We start from the raw sequence: 18,663 nt of genomic DNA on the forward strand, positions 1-18,663 counted from the left end.
GCCTCTTGTTTGTTTTAATCTGAAAATCCATCCTGTACTTTAAAACAGACCAGAAAGAGAATAGAAGCTCTCTGTTTGGGGCTAGTCACGAGTCCTGTTGATGCATTTTGATCCAGCTACAGGCGATAATAAAAAAACAAAAAACATAAAGAGAGATGGTGTATTCAAAGTGATGGTATTAAAGTGTAAAACACATCCCTTCAAGTCTTTAACTGATTAATGAGGTTTGTCAGGTGAGGTGGCACTGACCCAAGCGGTGAAATCACACCCAGGTTTCTTGGAGTTAATCATTTAGCAGAATAATAACAGAAAGTCAAAGCAGTCCAAGAGTGTTTAGTGAAAGTTGGGGAGTTTATAGACATAAACATATTTGCTTCACTCAGATTTACTTGTAGGATCCTATTTGTCGTCCTGAATCCAGCCTTGCTTGGACGTACAGATGCTGACACTCTATAGGGCCCAGTCAAAGATAAGTTGCCAGGTTGGTCTGTTTTTAAGGTTTAGACACATCATCGAAGCAGCGGCATTAATGACTTAACTTTGTAGTTTTAGTTCACATTTGCAGTTTTCACACATCATTAATGCATTTCACTGGTTGAACAACAGATGCTCTCCTCATGAAACTTTAACAGGCAGGAAGGTCACAGTATTGTCAGTCTGTGGTGTGAATGTGATGACAGTAGCTTAAACCAGGCGATCACACTGCAGGACACGAGCAGAGGGTAAAGTACAGTCATGCAGCCTCAACACACTGTGCTTAAAATACAGTGTGTTGTTCCATAGTACAAGTACCACAAATACTGTTCTCAGTAGAAACAGTCCATTAAGCCGTGTCTAAATACTTACAACATGTCTTTGTGCTTTATTTGCTAACACACAACACAGTTCTATCTACCAGCTTTTGTAAGAGTTAATGAGCAGAACAGAGATCCAGCTCTATCTGTCCGCGTCTACACTTCCAGCTAAGTGAATGTTTCACTGCAGGTCTGACAGGCTTGGTTTGAAGTCTTTTGCCTAAAATGGAGAGGGTCAGAGCATCAGTTGCATGCGAGACTGTTTTTCTTCTCTCTCCCGAGAGCCGTTGAATCGCATAGTGACCGCAGCGCTGGGTCTGGAGCACACTGTAACAGCCCTCTGTGCTCCGTGGAGGAGACTTTCGTTCTTACAGCGTTCGCCCGCAAGGAAAACAAATGAAACGGAGCATGGAGTGGCTTCGCAGCCTTCCTGCAGAGGGATTTGTTCTCGTTTGGTTTTTGCTGAATGGGAGCGTGGGCGGCTGTCAGCAGTAGGAAGCTCCTGCTTGGAGGAACTACAGTGATCATGTCATCGGTGTTTGGGAAGGTGAACAGATGCCCCGCTGAGTGTAACCTGGTGCTGCTTGGGGCCATGGGCTCAGGAAAGTCAGGTCTGACTCCAAAGCTTCGTCTTCTCTACCCGCTGCCCTGTTATTCTCTATAGGTGACACTAATCTGATGTTTTCACGGACAGGCGCTTGTCCTGTCACATTTTGCTAATTCTCTGAGCTTGTTACTGAGTATGAACACGGCCGTGAGATGACTGGGAGCTAATGTTAAATGTGTTTACGTATCTGGTGGCTTTTTCTCAGGGCCCTCTCTGACCCCGCTCCCCTGAGGCTCTGTTACTCTGCTTCTTCTGTTTCTTACAGCGTTGACGGTGAAATTCCTCACCAGGCGCTTCATCGGTGAATACGACCCGTATCTAGGTGAGCCCTGCCTGCTTTACTGTCTGTAAGAACGTCCCGCGGAGTTTGTTTGTGTTTGTCACGTTTGACGTTCATCTCTGCTTCAGCTGCCTCGATGTTCTGGACCTTGGGCCTTAAAGCCTTTGGAAGTCTCTTATGTAAAATTGGTGTCTTCTCTGAACTGCTCACATGGTGCAAGAATCATTAACATTCGACAAGTAACAATTTATGCTGGTCGATTGGTTCCTGGGGCAGTTTTTTTTTAAACTGGCTCCAGTTCGAACAGTAAAACACTGTTGAAGCTCTGATGACTCAGGAGACATTGTTATTTAACCATAACAATATTTTAGTCGCTGTCCTTTGCTGCTTGTAGACGATATCTACTCGTCAGAGGAGGTTGTGGACCGGCAGCCTGTGACAGTGAGAGTGATGGACACTTGTGACAAGGTACGAGTAACAGACAATCTGCTGCCTTTGCCTCATGCTGTGTATTGAACTTGTGGATGCAGCGAAGCCAGACGTCACCCAGAGGTTTGAATCAATGCCTGGTCATGTCTACGGCTGCAGCTCAGATAACTCAGCCGTCTGTAACTGTACCGCACTGCAGCCAACTCGAGCCCGTGAAGAAGTGTAACGTTTATGTGCACTCACTACCTGTACTGTACATTTCCTCTATTATACTGACCTTTGACCCGCAGATGTGGGATCTGCAGATGGACACTGATCTTAACTGTTCAAATGATGTTAAAGTGCAGTGAGAGGAGGAGGAAGTGAAAACTGTGCGTGACAGTTCTATACTTGATTTGTCCAAACCTCAGCCTGTGAGTCTGTCTGTGAGGCAAAAATACATTAGTAGTGCAGAAAAAAGAAATATGTCTCTATACAATCCATTCTATCGATGTTTCCGACCTACGTCCAGTCACACACAAGCTCATAGGAACTAAAGCAGCAGATCTTTGTCTGTATGAGGGAATATACTGCTAATTCTTACTCTCTGCTGTAAATGCTGGTGAATTGGTGAACAGAGGGGCTCGTGATGAAAAGTGCTGAAATGTTTAAAAATGAAAATAATCGTCTTTGTAATAAACAAACTTGACTTAGTGTGACCCATCTGTGAGCGAGGCCTGCCCTCTGCTGGAGGAAACATTCACTAAGAAATCCAGCTTTAAACCCCCGATGAAACGAGTGCTGATCCCAGCGTGCGTGCGTGTGTGTGTGTGTGTGTGTGAAGGAGGGTCCAGTGAACAGCGAGCGGTACCTGTCGTGGGCCAACGCCTTCCTCGTGGTCTACAGCATCGACAACATGGAGAGCTTTAAGGGCTGCCAGCTGTATCTCCAGACGCTCGCCCTGAACAACAAAACCTTCAGCCCTCAGACTCCCATCATCCTGCTGGGCAACAAGCTGGACATGGACAGATACAGGCCGGTATCGCTGGGTGACGGGGAACGTGGGTGGCGTTGCATGGAGTTTCTACAGTCAGTCCTGATTATGTGTGTCTATCAGTAACAGGGAGGAAGGTTTCTCCTCGTGGCCTATGAAATACAGGAGTGAACCACAGCTCTCTGTAGTTCAGGTCAGATTAGACAGTAAACTAATCAGAGACCATCAGTCACTGAGCAGCATCCTACTGGACCTCACTCACCCAACAGCATGTAAACCTCAGGGTCAAGAGACTGAAGCCTGAGTGACAGGACTGAGTGATGTTTGCAATGTCAGCACCTCTGTGCATATTAGTCGTCGTAGGAATTTCATCAGCAGATGTTTACCAATTTGAATTTCTCCATTTTCATAATGTGCACAAAGGTCAGCAGTCATTTTTCTAAGTGCCTTTTCTCCATTTGTTTGGTGGCTCTCCAGTGGGAGTCTAATCACCTTGTCTGTGGCCAAGAGCAGCCCTGACTGCGTGTGTGCTTTATGGAGCAAAGGTCTGAAGGCCGGCGACCATGGCAGACACGCACTTTATCTCTTTGCTCTTCTCTTGGCTTGTTCACGGGCCCGGGCCCTGCAGTGGCTCATCGCCCACACGCTTATCTGGCTCCGGCCCTTTAATCAGGCTGTTTCGCACTGGGACCAGCAGCGTGCACTGGCCGGTGCCGCCTCGGTGGCTGTGGCCGTTGAGGAGCTGGGAGGCTGCACTGTGGTTGTCTTCGAGAATCTGTCTGCGTTTGGCTGCATTGACTCATCCCTAACATGATGCTGCATTATCGGGATGCTCTGCTGAGTGAGAAGGAGTCAGTCTGTGACCTGCCCGTTATCAGCAGGGAGAGGCTCCAGCCACTCACTGACCCTCCCCATGAAAACCAGTCACAATAAGCGGTGCCTGGTCTTAATCACACAGTGCTGGGACTTCTTCTTCCACTGTTTCACCACTCTATTATTAAAGCATTGATGGTGTTTTGCTTGTTTCCTGCAGCGGAGTGAAGCTCTGCTGATTAAGCAGCACTTGTTCCGATATGTTTGCCAATGAGAGATTATGAGAGATTGAGACACAGATAGATCATCTACGTTATTATGGGTTATTGTGTGTATTGATGGGGAAACTGTAATTCTCCAGGATTTTAAAGCAGCCGCCATTTCACCTCGCTTCTCACCATTTGGCCGACTCATCCTCCTTCTATTGTTTTGCTTCCAGACAAGTGAGTCAGAGCGACGCCAGGGCCGTGGCGTCTCGCTTCGGCTGCTTGTTCTTCGAGGTGTCCGCCTGCCTGGACTTCCTGCCGGTGCAGCGCGTCTTCTACGAGGCCGTGAGGCGGTCGAGGCAGGCGCTGGGCCGCGGCCGCCTGGTGCCGGCGGTCTGCGCGAAGGAGGACAAGGCGCTGCCGGAGGCCCCCTCCTTCACCACCCCCTGCTACAAGGAGCTGCCCGCTCCGGCCACCGCCAAGCTGGTGACCGTGAAGACGTCCAGGGCTCAGAGCAAGAGAAGAGCCCCCACGCTCACGCTGCTCAAGGGCTTCAAGATATTTTGACTGATGATGAGCGCTTTGCCCCGGAGGGTTCATCATCTTTTATAGGTTTCAGTTACTGTCCAAGAACAATGTCTGAATAGAGTAATTACGCACTTCTCTGATGGAGCACAGCACTTTCTAAATAAAGCAAACTAGAGTCTTTTCCTCTGTCATTTTATAAAACAAATGCGGCGTTGCAAGGTTTGTCGTGTGTCCTCACTGCTGAATACTTTAGCTTCATTTAATGAACATGAATCAAAATTATTATATGAAGCGGTTTTCCTAATCCTGGAGTGTGTCAGTCACCTGCAGTGTGGACTATTGTCAAAAGTGTGATTTAACAGAGACACTGAGTGGAGTTTAACCGAGGAGGTGATGGATAAAAAAAGAGAAGTGAAAAAGGAGGAGTCTTTCTTATGAAGGTGAGAAGGATCAGGATAAAATACACTATGTTTTTATTGAACACATTTGAACAAATTTATTGTCACCCTAATAAGATCCAGTGCGTCACAGTATCAACAATCAGGGCTGCTGATGTTAGCACTGTGCTAAAACAGCAGCGAGTGGGGTTATTCACATGCTGCATTCTTCCTACTCCGTCGCCTTCGCTCCATCGTCCTCAGCCTCCGCCGCCGTCACCTCCTCCTCCTCCTCCTCCTCCTGCTTCTCCTCTCCTTCGCCTCCCGCTTGCTTCTCCGCCGGCTCCGAGGGGTCTGAGTACAGACAGGAGGTGCTGCCGTCTTTCCACAGGACAACGATGTTTCCCGCCTGGAGCTCGCCTATCCGGCCGTCGCCCGCGGGGAGGCTGTTTCCGTGCTGAAGCCCGCGGGCCGAGGGCGAGGCCGGCGCTTTGCTGCAGTTGTTGCCTGCGAGCATCTTCAGCGCCTCGCCTTCACTCCTGTGAGTCAGAGACGCGGCCGCCTTGTACTTGGCTATCTTCTTTCTGTTCCTTGGAGGTGAGACGCGAGAATCTCTGTCAGCTGTGCTCCGTCCCCGAAGGGTTTCCTTTGACAGTTTAATTGAATGCATCGAGTTTATACTTGCTGGCCATGACTCCCATTCCCAGAAGTAGGAAACCAACAAGGAGGAAGATGAAGGACACTCCCAGAAGCACCAAATTCCATACGGTTGCTGCAAGAGGAAGAATAAAACACGTACCTTCAACCTTTATTCTCCTGTGAGAAAAACTTGTAAATTATAGAAGAACCATGGAAGTTTGGAAAAGAGATGGAAAAGAGACACGGTCCAACTGATCAGGGTTGGAAAAGGCCTGATTGGGATGTACAGCATCAAACAGTGGCAGTATAATAATAATAGAGTATAATAGGTACAATAGTGAAAGATGTAGAATTATCAGTTATTCCTGGAGGAAGGGTTGAATCAGTTTTGATTGGTTGAGTCTAAATCAGTGATCAGTCTGAAAGGAAAATTAGGTGAATCTCATGTTTTTGGGGTTCCTTCTAAAGACCTGCACCGCATCGTTCATTCAGTCATTTCGGCCCTGCTGATGTGGACATAGGATTAGCGGCGAGCAGCAGCGAGCGCTTACGATCCTCCGTGCGGTACAACCACAGCAGGTACTCTCTCTGCTCCTCTGTCATGGCCGCCACGGCGCCTCTCTGCTCCGGTGCGGCCTCAAACTCGTCGGGCTCGTCCGACGCCCTCTTCAGTCCTGGGGAGGAGAGGACGCACGCAGACGTCACAGCCGCTGATGAGCAGACGACCACACCTTAGGCAAGAGGAACCCCGCCGCTGACTCACTGAGTCGGTCCTGGCAGATGTCTCCCTCCTCCAGAGACCTCCACTTCGAGTATCTACCGACGCGGCCCAGAGTCGGGCGGCGGCCGTCCGCCGACAGCACCGCGGACGTGCTCCTGCTGATCAGCTTGTTGGCGTCGCAGTCCCACGCCAAGGCCGCGGCCTCCGCCCCCGGCCCCTGGCACGGCCGCGTCCGGACCGCGGTCGCGTGCTGCGCCGACAGACACCTGGAGGACGCCACGCTCATCAGCGCGCCCTCGTGCAGCCAGACCCACTGTTGGGCCGGCGAGGCCAGGTCGCACGTCCTCAGGAGGACCTCCCCCGTGGACGCCGAGTCCTCCAGGCACAGGCTGCGCTTGGTGTTGTGGATCATGAACGCCCTCCCTCCTGCAGGGCATCGTGAGAGTGACAGGTTTAAAGAAAATATTGCTCAACGGCCGCCTGGATCGATACACGTCAGGCAATGAGTCTTTGTGGATAATTGCTGCAGATTAATTTTTTCCCCCTTGCTGGCATTGCATAACAGGAAACAGGCTTTCCCCGCAGCCCCAGTGGTCTGATCCCGTCTGGACAGACATTAACGTGATGGCATCGTGTAAGCTTATTGAATGCCACAGCGGATACGTGCTGTAATCAAAGCAAACGGCGCTAGAAGAAATATCGGCGTGTCGGAGCTCTTGTTTTGGCAGGACAGTGTATAATTTAATCATAAATATGTCTGAAGAAAGCAATTATTTACCTGACAGGAACAGAAGCAGCGTGATCCAGGGATAACACATATCTTCAAAGGAAAGAGGCGCGTTGTTAGACATCAGAGCCTGAGTTTGATTCTGGACAAACAGATTATCACTAAAGCTTTAGGCTTAAGCATCATTATTTCTCTTTGGGAGTCAAATGCATTGAGACATTCTGATAATTGAGTCACAGCTGAACTTCTTGTTGTTTGATATCAGACGTTTTTAATGAGCACCGGCCACAAAGCTGGTTAAAAATACATGCTGCATTTGATCCCTGATGGGACTTTTTCTATTCAGGCTGATTGTACAATCGCCACAACTCAACAGTAGTTCTGCATTTTACTGATTCCCTGTCGAATGTGGAATTGGCAACACGATAAGCCCGAGTTTTCTCATACAGCATGTAACATGTTCCACCACACAAGCACAGCACATCCCACCACACAACCCTGGAAATGCCCCGCTGCCAAGTACAAAACCGGACTTTAGTCATATAAAATAAATATCATTTGAAAAGTAATCACTGTAATCACATTTGCCCTGCGGTAATGTGTGTATTTTATTCTACCGTGAAATTAGAGTCACTCACTTGTGTGATGTTTTGCCTGTGGTTGAGATGAGAAGGATAGAACCGTCTGCGATGGTTTAGCAAAAGTAAAAAAAAAAATCCAAAGGTCACAAGGAGGGGCCTTCTGGCAATTTATTATTATACTATGGCAAATGAGAACTTACATCATGATACAGCCAATGCACTGGGCATCCTGTGTGACAAAGACGCTGTGTACTGGCCTGTTGGCTGATTACGTGTATTTTGATTTAAAAGTGGGAATGACTTTCACACAGTTGTGCTGCGTGTCCACAGTTACGTTCCAGGTCGTTGACCCTGGGGCTTGGTTACTGTTTAGACAGCCTCGCTGCAACCTTGCCTGTCTGTTTCGCGATAGCAAGTGACTCATCGCTCGCTCGCGCACACACTTTTAAGATGTGGCTGTTAAATGGATTTTATGTTTTATTGCGGAGGTGTGAGGAGGTGAAGAACCTCGGTGTCGACTGAAGCAGGAAGGTGCATCGGAGCAAGTTGTTCTAAGACTGAGAACCAGCTGCAGGACAGTGAACATGTAACACAAAGGTCATAATTACTATGTGAAACATCGTCAACCTGACCTTTAAGACTGTGGGTCATCACTGCTGGACCTGTTGAACTTGACTTTGTTGCTGCCTTATTTGAACTGTTTCTCTATATATGAACAGGAAAAATGTTTTAATGGCAATATTCATGAGAATCATTTAAATACTTTTGACAATAATCCTCTCACCTTGTTTCTCTATCTACACTGTCAGTGTAGGACATCAGTTTATCACTCACACACTCTGTAGAGCTAAGTAAAGGGTTAAACAGCTCCACAGATTTACAGCCATTACCACAAAGACACGCTTCCCTTTAAGCTTTAAAGACCTTGGACAAACCAAGGGCAACGTGCACTAGAAGCTGTGTGCACATATAAAAGCTTAGAGAGGCAGGAAGCTACTAAGCCATTAAATAATTTGATTAAAAACTGTAGTGAGCTGGAAAGACGCTATTACAGGGGAGATGAATTCATGTTTGACAGGTTCGGTCATTTTAGAACAGCTACAAAAAAAAAAAAAAAACGGTGGACAACGGGAAAGTTCTAATTTGTAGTTACTTCGTTTAAAGTTAGTAAAACCAACTTTATTAAAACATTATTAGCTCTCTTATTTTGTGTAACTTTGTGTGAAGTGCATCTGTTTTTGTTTAATATCAGCTCTCAGTGAAATGGCTACCGTTCCATTATCAGTCCAGAACTAATATAACAATAAAAACAGAAGATAGCGAAGAGTAGTAGTTGGAGGAGCAGGTCATTTAAATAAGGAGACTCCGACTCCCACTTCCTTCCAAGCTAAATAAGGCCTTAAACTAATGTCAAGACAAACTGTTTGTCTAATGTAATGCTGTCTCACTCTGCAGCATTCATGCTGCTGAATCTGCCTGTTCTCTATGGAAGTATACTTGGAAAGGACAAAAAAAGTCCTGCTTTAGCTGTTGTCAGTCGTCTCTATGCTTCAGTCAGCCATCCATTTTTTCTCTGCACAATTCTAGTCAGTTATTTGGTGTATTTCAGCGACAACATGCTACTGGAGGTCAAAGGTCACAGGGACAGTAACTTGGATGAACTTTGCTCAGCTCTCGGTTTGTATTAGCGGAGCAGTACAATTTACCAGCAGATGCATTTGGTAACGTTAATGCTGGACAGCTGTGACGTGAACATCACCACGTCGCCTCATCGGTAACTTAGGAACCGGCCTTTTGTCAGCAGCCAATCGCATTACTGGCTACTGTACATCCCAGTCTGTCGTGACTGACAGGCAAAAGCTCCTGAAAAGTTAAAAAAGAAGAAGTAAAACAGGCTGTAACAGTTTGAAGTAAAACTGCCATAATGTTATTGGGAAAACAGTGAGCGTGACATAACATTTCACAATAAAAGCGCATTTTAAAGCTGAATACAAATATTGCACAATAATGGGCAGACATTTATAAATGTGTTTAATTTCACAACTTTATATGTCTGTTATTTATTCATACAGTTATTTGTTTGACAATGCCTAAAAAACCCATTTTAGTTTTGCATCTTGCTCCGGGCTTCACTCAGCCTCTAGAGGGAGCCCAGGTAAAACCAGCAACCAGGACTCTGTCTTCATCATAAGTCAGGCTTTGGCCCAACAATGGCCAACAACTGCTCCCATGTCCCGTCATGAGTCAAATTCTGGATTCTGATTGCTGCTATGCACTGGCTGCCGAATGTTTATCTCCATGATGTACTCAGAGACTTCAGCTGGGACCGGATGTTTGTGTCATTAACTTTTCTTTTCAGTGCATTTTTTTTCCATATATATTCTGCACACACTTTCTGCTGCTCACAGCCAGAATACACAAGTTGCCTTCTCCGCGCCAACCGTCGGCTATATTTGTTATGCTAATTCCTGAACAAGCTGGAGTAATTAATTGATTGGGTGCATGAAGACTTTTCAGGCAAAAACTTTTCAGCGCTCTTCAGCCCATCTCTGCACCTGCACTGCAATGTATGAGTAAATCTTGGGAAAAGCAAGGGCACAAAATGCTCACACACGTGACAGTGTTACAGCAGAGACAAGGACATATGTGACATTACATGCACTTTCTATACATATTACCGTGCTTTGACACAGGGCATCATCACCTACCAGTCTGCAGTCTGGCCCTGCTTTTTATCGTTAGATGTAAAATTCTTTCAACACCTCATTCAATAATTGTAAAAGTTCAGGCTACTTTTTGTCTAAGAAAATAATTTAAAATATCACTTGAGTTGTTTTCTTCTCCTTGGACTCAGTGGCCTCAGTTTCTTCTTCATTAGCAGATTCCAGCTTTTCAGAAGTTGCCTATTCATCAAGGAGCAATGTTAAGTCCCTCCGTGGAAGATGTACAGTATGTTTCTTTCTGTGCCACGCAATGTGCAGATCAAATGCAAGGCGCTGATGCTTCAGGGCTGTTGCCATGGTTACCCTCGGTTCAATACGGGCACGAAGCAACAAACAGGTCATAGGTGTGTGCTAAGACATGCATTCATACAGAGATAATCAGCACCTTCCAGGTAATTAAAATCCAGAATTTGATATTTGACCTCTCCTTATTCCGAACCCTGACAGCAAATTCTTAAAATAAGAACAAAAAACAAACTAAATGCTTATTGTCATGTATATGTTTATTAAATTACTGTTTTAGTACTTGAAGCTTCCTGAACCAAGGCGGTTATCATTAGTAGTAAAACTAAATGTTCCAGGATGATGCTGATATTTTCAGGGGGTATTTATTATTAATTTCCTGTTTAGTTGAAGTCTTTTCTGTATTTCTGCCACTAAACCCAGTCCTGTTGAGCTCGGACCTGTTCCTGTCTGATGAGCTGCTGGGACCGTTTGAGGATTCGCAGCAGCGATTTGTTGCCTCTGCCTCTGTTTGTTAAAAGGCACAACTCAGCGTCGAGAGCGTTGAGAGCGGTGACACAGCGGTGCCCAAAACACAGTTGGCCCGCGCTGCGTTAATGACGGCACCGTCGACAGGAGACGTGTCTTTTAAATCATTAGGAGACGGCAGCGCCGCTCCGCTGAGCGCGAGGCGCTTTCTGCTGGTAACCTGAGCCAACCCCGCAGCAGTAAATAGTGCTGTGGCTGCTGTAAACAACTGGCTGAAACCCACCTGAGCGTCCTCCCCTCGTCTCAAGGTCAACCGCTAACATCTGCTATCATTTCCAGGCACAATGAGCTGAACGTTTAATTTGAATTTAGCAGCAACTTGTGTCAGATGAAAAATATCATCCCCGAAAATATAGCTTTGGGGCCAAAAGGAAATGGGCCAAAGGTGTAAACAACCTTTTATCATGGGCAATTAACAAGTAGGCGTAATAAATCAAGTCTGCTCTGTGTGTCACATATATTAATGACTCTCTCTCCTATTGGATAAATTAATTATTTACAATGCACGGGCTGAGGATGAAATCCCACAGGAAAAAATGTGTTTCAGTGCAACAGAGCCCCTGACGGAGTCTGATGGAAAGCTCATGACACTCTATTATCTGTGTGTAGGTGTGCGTGAGTGAGTGAGTGCAAAGATAAACCTGTGCAGTAAAGCTGTTTCTATTTTATGCATTCATAAAACTCAATTTCCCACATAGCACACACACTTCGCGGGCTGTGCACACGCCGCCTTTTACTTGGGAGCAAACAATCACGACTCATAAATGCGCCGCACAAACTTTAGCCACTCTGACATTTTCCAGCTCCGACGTCTGATGTAGGTGGGACTCTGCAGCGGATTTGCTGATGCACAGATAATAAGCTACTGTGTGATGGTTTTGGGTTCTCCGACTCTCAGCTACTCAAAGGTCAGCGCTGTTGGAACAATTTGTTTTTTTGGGCCTGGTGGAGAAAATCTGCATGTCAAGTTTCACCAAAGCAGAAACTCTCTTTTCTTCACACCACGAGCGAAATGAAATTGTTATTCTAGTGAAACTGTGGTAACGCTGCTTAAACAGGGTGCAGCGTTCTGACAGTGGTCTTTTAGTGTGCAACCAAACACACTCTTGGCTTTTACACCCGAGAATGAAAAACAACTGCGAAGGTCATTCCTCTTCTAATGGAACATTTCAGTATTTGTATGGAGCCAATAAACAGGGCAGTGGCGACGCCTAACAGCAGCAGTGTGAGGCTGTAGGTCTGTGTGGAGAGAAGGCTGAATCAATACGGTTCATTTCAAGTGGAGATTCCATGAAGGATTAGAAGTATAATTAGGATTTGGCTGAGGTTATCTTGTTTAACATGTTGCATGTTTTGCTGGGGGTCATGGGATTGGCTGCACATTTGCTCTCATTTAGATAAAGGAAGACGCTGTAGTCTAGTAGACCTCAGTCTCACAGCTCTTCCTCACTTTGATCTTCGCTCCATGTTTGTTATTTCTCTCTTCCACTTCCACATCCACCAGAACTATCCTCTCTTCCCTCATCCTTCTCACTCAGGCACCTCATGGGTCATTAAATGCACCGCATGCAAACCCAGACGCACAGATAGAAGACACGTAGTTTAACATATTAGCCGACCATGTGATGTGTAAGTGCTAAGACGTTCATTGAGTGCAGGTGTAACACAACAGCATATTATAAAAGAGAAGGGTCTACAGAGTGCATGGCAGTGATGTATGAGGGAACACATGCAGTGCTCTGGAATTGTACAGTAACATAAACATCCACCTGGATGCTGGAAATGGATGCGTACATTAGCACCATCAGCACTGAAGTTAAAAGCAATTCCATCCAATATTTAGATGAAGATACAATCACTGCCAGATTATTGTATTAATGGTTTTCAGATGTGAAGTGGTTCCCATCAAATATAGACCCACTGCATCTGTAGCAGTGGAATCACATACGGTATATTGACGAGTGTGTGCAGCTTGTTGTTGCATGCGTTTATGTTTGTCTGATGCCAATAGCAGCTGATATAAAAGCTCCTGCTGAACAATACATTTGTTACAGATAACGCAGATATGCTGCTCTGCAGAAACTGCAAAGTTCATCTCTAGAGAGAGGAGCTGTGGAAAAATGCTGCCTTTACACCTACACCAAGTTGAGTTGAGTTAAGTTGAGTTAGGTTTAGATAAGACACACTTGAAACTTTTCCAGTGCCTTGGCTGCAGTCAAGAAATGGCTGGACCAGCAGATCGCTCCATCAGAGTGAGATAAACAGGGTCACACCCAGGAGAAAAAGCGCTCCTTCCTGTAAAGTGGATCCGTTTGATCTTGAGCTTCGGTTGATCGTCCGCTCTCTCAGTGTCCGTTCCCTGTATGTTCACTAGTGTGAGTGAAGAGCGCGTGTGCCTGTGGAATTCCACCACCAGCTCTGCTCGATGACTGCGACGCTGTCAGGGAACCTGGTGCAGGTGACAGCTAATAAATACCAGCGTTTTGACGCGAGGTCAGCGCCTCGGTCTTTAGTGATGCTGTCTGTGTCCTCAGACTTCCTGCTTTGTCCTGCCGTCCAATCAGAGTACAGCACAGCAGCTCCCTCAGAGGAAACAAGTCGGGCGGCTTATCTGGACTAAACAAATGCACAAAGGTACGAAAACGCCCCCAAACAGGGGTTTCTCATGTAGAAAGCATGAGCTGAGACTTTGTTCGCTGTGTTTAACTCTACAAAAGAAACAGTCCAGCAAAAAGAGTCTGAAAATATTGAATACTTCTCATTGTTATTAATGTGAACTTTTACAAAATGAACCTAGAGGTGACATTGCTCCTCAGTTCATTTGTGCCTTCATCACTCCCATATCTCTGCCTTCTGGGCTCTTTATTAGCGAGGGTCAGACAATTACCCTCTCCTTGAGGAGATCCTGTTGAGAAGCCTCCTCATCAGCCACTCTTTCATCTCACCTGTTTTATAATCAGACCAGAGAACAATAAAAAAAGAGGCTGGGGTCAATTACAAAACGCACTCGTCGGCGCGTCACACGCACTTCAGCTCATCACAGGCGACAGACAAGCGAGACAGCTGCCCTCGACTGAAAGGTAACGACGAGACGAGGAGAGAGATACTGTCTTGTTGTTTTATCTCTTAATTTGCTCCGCTGTCACTTCTGTCGATGATATAGAGATCACGGCGGCTCCACGAGACTGCGCTCGCTGCTGCATAAGAAATTTCTCAAGGATACTTCGTCAAGGACGCTTGACTTTGATTTACTACATTTACTTGGGGTGTTTTACAAGAAACACTGTTGTTACGAGTAATTCAAATGCAATCATTTTTTTCTCACAAATGCAAAGTATTCACGGTTGTTCTCTTTTGTCGTGACTGCTGCTTTCTGCTTGTAGCTCAACGCCAGAGTCAAAGCACAACTGAGGACAATAGGCAAAGAAAAACTTAATAAGAGCAAGAGCATTAAGAATAGATGAGCTTAGATGTGTACCCAGAACGGAGAAAAGGCTTGAAAATACTCCAGGCAAAGAGAAGTAATGCACTGCACCCTTCTGAGTGCTCACACCTTCGCTCTGCTGCCATACAGTCATCTTTCCACATTTGTATTGAAGCATTACAAGAACAAATAGGGTGAATCTGCTGTGTATTGGTATCACTATGTATGTGTAACATTATTGTAGAGTAAAGAATGTTTATTAATGAAATGTAGGTGATAACAGGCGACAGCGAGTAGTTATGGTGGATGTTGAAAATGTTGGAAAAAGTTGAACTGGATAAGTTTGAGATTGTGATTTGTGTTAAATGTTAATACAGACATAAACTGTTGATATTTCTGTTATTAACCCACCTCACAATCAGCCCCTGACCTTCATGCTCGACGCCAGTTATTTTCCTCATAAAAGAGAACAGAGGCTTTAGCTTTTGTTACAGCATGTTGTAAATGGGTTGATTTAATCGTTGCTTCACCGCGTAAACGCTCTGAGGTTAAGAACCTCCTCATCTGAAAAGAACCAGGACATGATCATTAAGAAGAAATACGTTAAGTCAACATTTATACATTCGATGGTTTACATATATAATGGAGCTGATATGGAAGAAAGGTTAATTGGATTTGAAACTATTGCAATGCTCAGTTTGTTCAGACAGAGCCTGGAGGAATGACTTTAATTTGGCATAGACATGGTTCACTCAGGAACTCAATCTCTATAACCAACATATTGTCATTAGCGAGCTTCGTTGTGACTGCACATAACCTTTTCATTTCTGTTGTGTATTACTATGTCTTATTATCGGGTGCTCTAATGAAGCCGTACTTATGTCTCAGAACTCAAAATGCAAATGCATTGTAACTTACAGCAAACAACAGATGTATCAAGGAACATATCAGAGGAGGCGTTTGAACTTCGGGTCATTGAATCCACAGATCCTTGTAGTGCAGCGCCATTATTTACACCCAGAGCAGAGAACAAATGGTCTACGATGATGTGACATAGTGTAACTAAAGTTCATTTTAATTTTGTGTATTAATTTATTTATTGAGCAAAATTATCTCAAGGCATTTTACAAAGTATAAGCAGGAATGGTTTACTGTTAAAGTCAGACAGCTTAGTTTACTGTATCAGACCATGTGTGCAGAATATGTATCACAATTAAAAGCTCAATAACCAAAACTGCCACGTGTTTCCAGAATTTTTTTTTTATTGTCCTTTAGTTGGATCACTGAAAAATGCACTTTTCAAATAAATGCAATAGGTGGAGCAGACTTAGAAAGCGAGTTAAGGCCTCTACCATCACTGCTTTTATCCTAGTTCATATTCTTAAAGTGAAAACATGCATCAAACGCAACACGACTGTCTTCTTAATATTTTCTCCCAGTCCTGGTTAAACGACCTGATGTCCTGCACTTGAATCATTTGAAGTTCTTACTGTCACAACGTTTCATTGGAAAAGATGATTGTCTGATCACCTGTTGACCAAAATGAACTTCAGCACCCCTCAATTTCAGCTTCATCATATGATCGGGCCCAGCAGTGACACTATCACTCCCACTGACTGAAAACCAATTTCTTCCAGCGCTCAGCAATGCCTGATGCAATTTGATGAGGGCCAGGCTTCTCTGAAGGAGTGGATGAGAGTTATTTGCCTGTTCCTGAAATTACACTTTTCTGAAATATACTATCATGGCATCTTTTTTTTCTCCTCTGTCATTTCTGTCTCTTTTCTTCCCACGCATGTCTCCGTTTTTTTATCAGCTGCCGGCATGTGACATGATTAATAGATGCTACACGGACTCCTTCAGCCGCCGACAAACAAAGAGCACAGAAAGAAACTTTTCTCCTGGTCCACATTCCTTTATTACTTCTATAAGTCATCTATATGTGCTTATCTTAAGTTCTTTGTATCGTGTATTAACATTTCTGAGAACTACTTGCTTTTAATGGTTTTATGATATCCACAAATGTTTTAGGACATTAATGGTCCACTGAAGATATGTGACACCAAAAAGAATGTACTGAAAAAAACCTAGTCACTTCACTACTTTGGTTCAGGCAAGAATATTCTTATAATATATTCTAATAGACAAACTGCCATGACATTTTGTCCGATGATCATGGTTCCTGGACAATAGATCCTACTGACTTTGTTCTGGCAGTAAAAGGATCCAACTCTCTATATAATGATGATTAATATGAATAATCATCATTAATTAATATAGTAATCACTAACAGGATCAAACTCCACCATCTACTTGTTGTTCCTTGGTATTTCAAATAGAATGGAGAAATGGCAGAACAATATAGAAAATAAAATTATGCATCTTATTTCACAAAACCAGTATCTAGAAAGTAGAAAAACATTGAATATGCACAGTGTAGGAATTAGGATAAGTCACTTTTGACTTATCTTAATTCCCACACTGCACGAGCATGTGCATGTGCATGAGCATCACGCATAAAGATCACACCACTGATGGATTACATGTGGTGGGATCTGGACGAAATGCTGACAAAAAGCTAATTAGAACCCCAAAACGGGCCCAGAGGCTGATTCAAATCCATATAAACCTATCAGGAGCGTGTGTGAATGGCCCAGTTAATAAGCTCAATGCAGCACATACTGCATCAGTCCAAAATGGCCTGTTCAGACCCCTGCTGAGACTGGCCAAGTGAGAGTTAGGGCTCAATTATGCTATCAATCCTTCAGCTGGGGGTCCTTCACCCCTCCATGAGCGGCCAGCCTCCTGTGGAGTGGGCGCACGGACACATTCCAATGCAGTTTCTGCAGGAGGCCGGCGCTCCTCTAATTATTCCTGAGCTCACAAAGGGAGAACATTCAGTTTATTTCATGGCAGACATTTGTTTCTGTGATGTGACAGGAGCTCTGGGTCCTCTTATAACAAGACTCTGGACTCTCACAGTAGAGTGAAAGACATTGCAAGGTTACTGCAATTATTCAACAATGCCTCACAAGGTATAGCCATCACCACATCATCCATAATTTATGAGCAGATTCAAATTAGACAGAACACTGGCCACAACCACAGAACAGGATAAATACCGTCAGCTCGGTTGGAAGGATGGTACCAACATGCACTGAGGACACACATAGCATTAATACCTTGTGCATAGTTAAATCAAAACCATTACGGCTCCATTCCTCAGACTATTACAACAAACCTGCTGGCTGTTCCACAGGAAGGAACCTCTCTCTGCTCCAGGACATGGCAGCTCTAATGAGATCAATGATGAGCCGCTGTGCTTCTGGGATGAAGAGCAGACACTTCTCCGTGTCGTCTCTTTGTGAAATGTATTACAATGCGTGTAATAGACTCATTCTTCAGTCAGTGGACTACAGTGGTGTGCCACTATAATGAGCTTCCAGGCTCAGCTCCACAGGGAGGTGACAGATGAGGACATAATCATACGTGGGTCAATCGTAGGTTTTTATTCACTTGTATTGATATTTGAACTCTGTTCAATGCTGACAATACACTATGAATATATCTGATATGACTAAAACTTAAAATCAAGGCTTACTTTTTGTCTCTGTTCCTTCATTGTGTTCAAAGTAATAAAATTCCATGATATAAAGAAGCAGAATGGACCTGAACAGGAAGTGATGCCTAAAAATGGAAAACGCCTTTAATCAGTGAAGGTTCGACGACTTTATGTTTAGTCTGGAACAAAGAGAAAGAGGGGTTAAACAAGCAGTCACTGCTTCTGCTGGAAGTAATGACAGAAACATGTCTCCGTCTTTGTCTGTCTCTTATCATTCCACTGAACTTGCCGTCGTCACATAGATCAAGCTGCTCATTATATTTCAGCCCATGAAAGCGGAAAACACTGGCTTAACAAGCGTCAGTAAACATGGCACTACACTCAACTCAGTAGGCTGCTTCACTGAGGTCCCAGCAGGAGTGAGTGTGTGTGTGTGTGTGTGTGTGTGTGTGTGTGTGTGTGTGTGTGTGTGTGTGTGTGTGTGTGTGTGTGTGTGTGTGTGTTTCTG

At 44.8% G+C, this 18,663-nt stretch overlaps 2 protein-coding genes across 7 annotated transcripts; one reads left to right on the forward strand and one right to left on the reverse strand.

The window, feature by feature from the left end:
• Positions 1-477: 477 nt before the first annotated feature.
• On the forward strand, positions 478-4,810 carry rasl12 (RAS-like, family 12). 2 transcript variants are annotated; one of them, XM_029145255.3, is made up of 5 exons: positions 478-1,405; positions 1,667-1,723; positions 2,076-2,149; positions 2,934-3,128; positions 4,336-4,810. In XM_029145255.3, exons 1-5 carry the CDS (start codon positions 1,261-1,263, stop codon positions 4,747-4,749), a joined length of 885 nt encoding a protein of 294 aa, XP_029001088.1. In that variant the 5' UTR covers positions 478-1,260; the 3' UTR covers positions 4,750-4,810. The 2 variants fall into 2 exon arrangements, with proteins under 2 accessions (XP_029001088.1, XP_029001089.1); XM_029145256.3 differs by having other exon boundaries at positions 625-1,405; positions 2,934-3,124.
• Positions 4,811-5,111: 301 nt separating this feature from the next.
• Positions 5,112-7,965, reverse strand: si:cabz01068815.1 (solute carrier family 51 subunit beta). 5 transcript variants are annotated; one of them, XM_041070143.2, is made up of 7 exons: positions 7,876-7,959; positions 7,733-7,778; positions 7,146-7,187; positions 6,410-6,793; positions 6,198-6,320; positions 5,689-5,779; positions 5,112-5,597 (listed from the first exon to the last, which is right to left on the reverse strand). In XM_041070143.2, the coding sequence occupies exons 3-7, from the start codon at positions 7,183-7,185 to the stop codon at positions 5,240-5,242; spliced, it is 996 nt and encodes a 331-aa protein (XP_040926077.1). In that variant the 5' UTR covers positions 7,186-7,187; positions 7,733-7,778; positions 7,876-7,959; the 3' UTR covers positions 5,112-5,239. The 5 variants fall into 5 exon arrangements, with proteins under 5 accessions (XP_040926077.1, XP_029001272.1, XP_029001271.1 ...); XM_029145439.2 differs by having other exon boundaries at positions 6,410-6,790; positions 7,146-7,236; positions 7,876-7,895; XM_029145438.2 differs by having other exon boundaries at positions 7,146-7,236; positions 7,876-7,895.
• Between the last annotated feature and the right edge of the window lie 10,698 nt (positions 7,966-18,663).

The sequence above is a fragment of the Betta splendens genome, chromosome 3 (assembly GCF_900634795.4).
Source record: "Betta splendens chromosome 3, fBetSpl5.4, whole genome shotgun sequence".
Classification (NCBI taxonomy): domain Eukaryota; kingdom Metazoa; phylum Chordata; class Actinopteri; order Anabantiformes; family Osphronemidae; genus Betta; species Betta splendens.

Bases quoted from the DNA above. Each gene is read 5' to 3' on its own strand.
- rasl12 (XM_029145255.3), top strand. From the start codon at position 1,261: ATGGGAGCGTGGGCGGCTGTCAGCAGTAGGAAGCTCCTGCTTGGAGGA. The intron at 1,724-2,075 runs GTGAGCCCTGCC...TGCTGCTTGTAG, and splicing joins TGAATACGACCCGTATCTAG to ACGATATCTACTCGTCAGAG. The intron at 2,150-2,933 runs GTACGAGTAACA...GTGTGTGTGAAG, and splicing joins TGATGGACACTTGTGACAAG to GAGGGTCCAGTGAACAGCGA.
- si:cabz01068815.1 (XM_029145438.2), bottom strand. The intron at 7,237-7,732 runs GTGAGTGACTCT...CTGTTTGTCCAG, and splicing joins ACAGGCAAAACATCACACAA to AATCAAACTCAGGCTCTGAT. The intron at 6,794-7,145 runs GTAAATAATTGC...GATGCCCTGCAG, and splicing joins GCTGCTTCTGTTCCTGTCAG to GAGGGAGGGCGTTCATGATC.